The following is a 3,401-nucleotide window of genomic DNA, read 5'->3' on the forward strand; positions in this document are numbered from 1 at the left end:
TTTATAACATATCATATTATGTCTTATTTCTCTCAATATGGTCATTAGGAAGATACTCGGTTCGGTACAGTATGTATTTGGATAAAAAATTTCAACGAACCGATAATGTCAATTTTATTATTTTAAGTATCAATACAAACCGATTCTTTTATTAAAACACATCAATTGAAATTGTTCAATTCGGTACAGTTTTATTGGTCTAGAACCTTTTAAATTTGTATTATTTTTTAGTATAGTCGCTAATTTATATGTAAAAATATTGAATTAGCCATTTGTCCACCACTTCAAACATAATCAATCCGTTTATTTAAAAAATGCTTTTCAATTCTTACATTAACAAAAATACCAAAAAAACAAAATTAATAATTAATAATAATAAATAAATAAATATTAGGACTTCAAAAATAGTGAGTTAGAGTGAACATTATATATAATAAGACTTTACTAATTTAGGTTATAGAGATGATAAAATTAATTAACTGAAGTTAATAATTTATTATATCTATTAATATCATTATATTATTAGATTATATTGTGATTTTGGAAAAAAAATTCTAAAAAATTTGTTTGGTTTATAAATTTTGCAAACAATTTTTAAAATCACTTTCTCTCTCTTACCTATCAATCAATCACTTTTTCTCTCACACATCTACTCAGTTATAACAAAATATCAAATCATTCTAAACTGCTAAACTCCAAAACTACTTCCAAAATATACAACCAAACAAATCAAAAAAATTTCTAAACTTTCTCCCCAAAACAATTTTTAAAAACTACTCTCCCAAAACCAAACCAAAAATACCGAATATATTTTAAAGCGATCGGTTTTAGTTTAAATCGGTACACAAAGTGCTCGAATGGCATTGTGGTTAAGGCTTGGGGTTTAAGCCCCAAGGTTACATGTTCAATTCCTTTCTCCCCTGAGCCAATCTCCTGAGCGAAGCACAGTTGGTTAGGAGGTTAGACCTCATGTTGTCTAATCAACACTTGGTGTGGGTTCAATGCTCCCCGTTGTGCGCGTCCTGACTTTAGCAGAGCTTGTCTTTGAAGGTCGAGGCAAGTTCCCAGGTTATAGTCTTCTAGCTCGGAACGGCTAACAGGACACCCTGGTGATATCTGCAAGAGACATTGCCTTGGATCTGCAGGAGGGTAGGAATAATTTTTCTGTAACAAAAAAAAAATGGAAAATTTCATGATATTTTTTTCATTAATTCTAATATTATTAAAAAAGAATAATAAAAATGAAGGGAATTCTCAATGTACAATTTTGAATGCAACATTTCTCTACAGTGAGAGAGTGCCCGGAAGATGTGCTGCCATGATGGCTCCACCCTCCCTCTCTCTCTCTCTCTCTCCATATATATGTATATATAATATGCACAGTGCATGAAATGTAGAGAGGTGACAAATGGAGAGGACGACACTAGCTCCAGATTTCAACGCTTTACACAGTCTTGGAAATTTGTGCATTTGAAAGAGAAAGTAACGACACCACGTAATATGTCAAATCCCCCTCCATTTCCCAAACTCCAATTTTCATTTTCTATTATATATTTCAAAGAAAGACCCATATGGAAGGTTTTTTTAATTAGATAATAATCATCAAAATGGTTCTAAGTATATTCAATAATAATAATATTAAAAACTCATAAAAAGAAAATTTACAAAATTACATCAATAAATTATATTCATTTTAAGTCTCAAATATTTTTCATCATAAAATTAGAACCAAAAAAGAAAATAATTACTTGACTTTGTCTCTTATTTGTCAAGCCTCAGCTCTCTTTCTCTCTCTCTCTCTCTCAAACCTTGAGAAAAGGAGAGGTGGGGACAGTGACGGAGATAGAAATTTAATATATGGGGTATTTATTTATTATAATCTCAATTTTTTTTTTCAATCAATAACAATAACATAATAATAATGTTTCGAGTTAATATTAAACATTAAAAATTAATATTCATTACAAAAAAAATTTAATTTTAAACTTTTACAATTGACTCTGACGAGTTTTCAACTTTTGGAATCTTTCCATGATAGTATCATTGTCAATGTCATCAAAAATATCTCTCTCAATGTAGACAACCAAGTTATCATTCATCCATTCATCACCCATTTGGTTCCGCAACAGATTATTCACAATATTTATAGTTGAAAATACCCTCTCAATAGTAGCAGTTGCAACAGGTAAAATTAATGCTAAAGTCAAGAGCAAATACACTAATGGATATACTTTGTCTCTTTCAATCTCTACCATTTTCCTAGCAAGATCGGCAATTCTATTCAACATTGAGAACTCACTACTGGATAGCATATCGATAATCTATATATATATATATCAAGTTGATCATTAAGTACCATGAGCTCCACTGAAGAAAATTGTTTGGAATAAAATTCGGCAAGATGAATTAACTTGTTCTTGTCAAAACTGGAGAAAGAGTTAAATGGATTCAAATGTGCCACACAAAGTAACAACTCAATGTTTGACTCAGTGAAACGAGCATTTAGTTTTTGAATTTGCATATCTTAAACAGTGCAGAATAATTCAGTACGATAGTGATGTAAGTCTGTAATTTTTTGAGTATTGTGCCTTTTTCTCTCTCGAGCTACAAATATATCATCCATTTGGGGAACATCAATTTCATGCTTTTATGTATATTAATATTAATAAATTTAAAATAAGAGCAAAATAAAAAAATTCATGTTATTTTAATTTTTATTTTTTAAAAAATAATTAATATTTTAAGATAATAAAAAATAAAATAAGAAATTAATATTTTAAAATGGAAAGGAATAAAATTTATAATCTTCATAATTAATAACAGATCCATCAGGGATATATATACCACTATATAAGTTTATTTTAGAAAATTAATTAAAAGTTAATTTTTTTACTTTTTATTTTTTTTAATTATATTATTTCTCTATCTTTTTATAAAAAATTAAAAAATTAATTTTTAACCTATTTGTGTCATAATCAGCTATATATATATATATATATCAAAATGTTTGGGATCCCATTGGGAGATGACTTCACACTCCCAAAGTGATCCTGACTCTCCATATATATGTAGGGCCCACTCAATCATTGCTCATATGTATATCCATCAAAAAAATACCGGAGGCACTGGTGATTGCATCCCCTGGGAGTAGTAAATTTCATCTTTAATATACACACACTCTACACAGCACATACCCTCCCCCCCAAAAAAAAATTAATTTGAAAAGTCAGGGGGGCACGTGAACCCCCTCGCCCCTATGTCCCTCTGCCCCCTGGGTGGGGAAGAAGTAGTTGAAAAGTAGGAATTATGGGTATGCAACCTTTTTTTAGTGCATGTCTTTTATGTCTCAACAAGTCAATTTGGTGCCTTAAATCGAGAAAGAAGGTACTCTTACTAAGAAA

The 3,401-nt window shown here is 29.8% G+C and overlaps 1 protein-coding gene across 1 annotated transcript; it reads right to left on the reverse strand.

Moving 5' to 3' along the window:
* Positions 1-1,988: 1,988 nt before the first annotated feature.
* LOC145802209 (uncharacterized) lies at positions 1,989-2,312 on the reverse strand. Its single transcript, XM_082894881.1, has one exon. It carries the CDS (start codon positions 2,310-2,312, stop codon positions 1,989-1,991), a length of 324 nt encoding a protein of 107 aa, XP_082751007.1.
* Between the last annotated feature and the right edge of the window lie 1,089 nt (positions 2,313-3,401).

The sequence above is a fragment of the Camellia sinensis genome, chromosome 11, assembly GCF_055761805.1.
Source record: "Camellia sinensis isolate YWXY chromosome 11, ASM5576180v1, whole genome shotgun sequence".
NCBI classification, from domain to species: domain Eukaryota; kingdom Viridiplantae; phylum Streptophyta; class Magnoliopsida; order Ericales; family Theaceae; genus Camellia; species Camellia sinensis.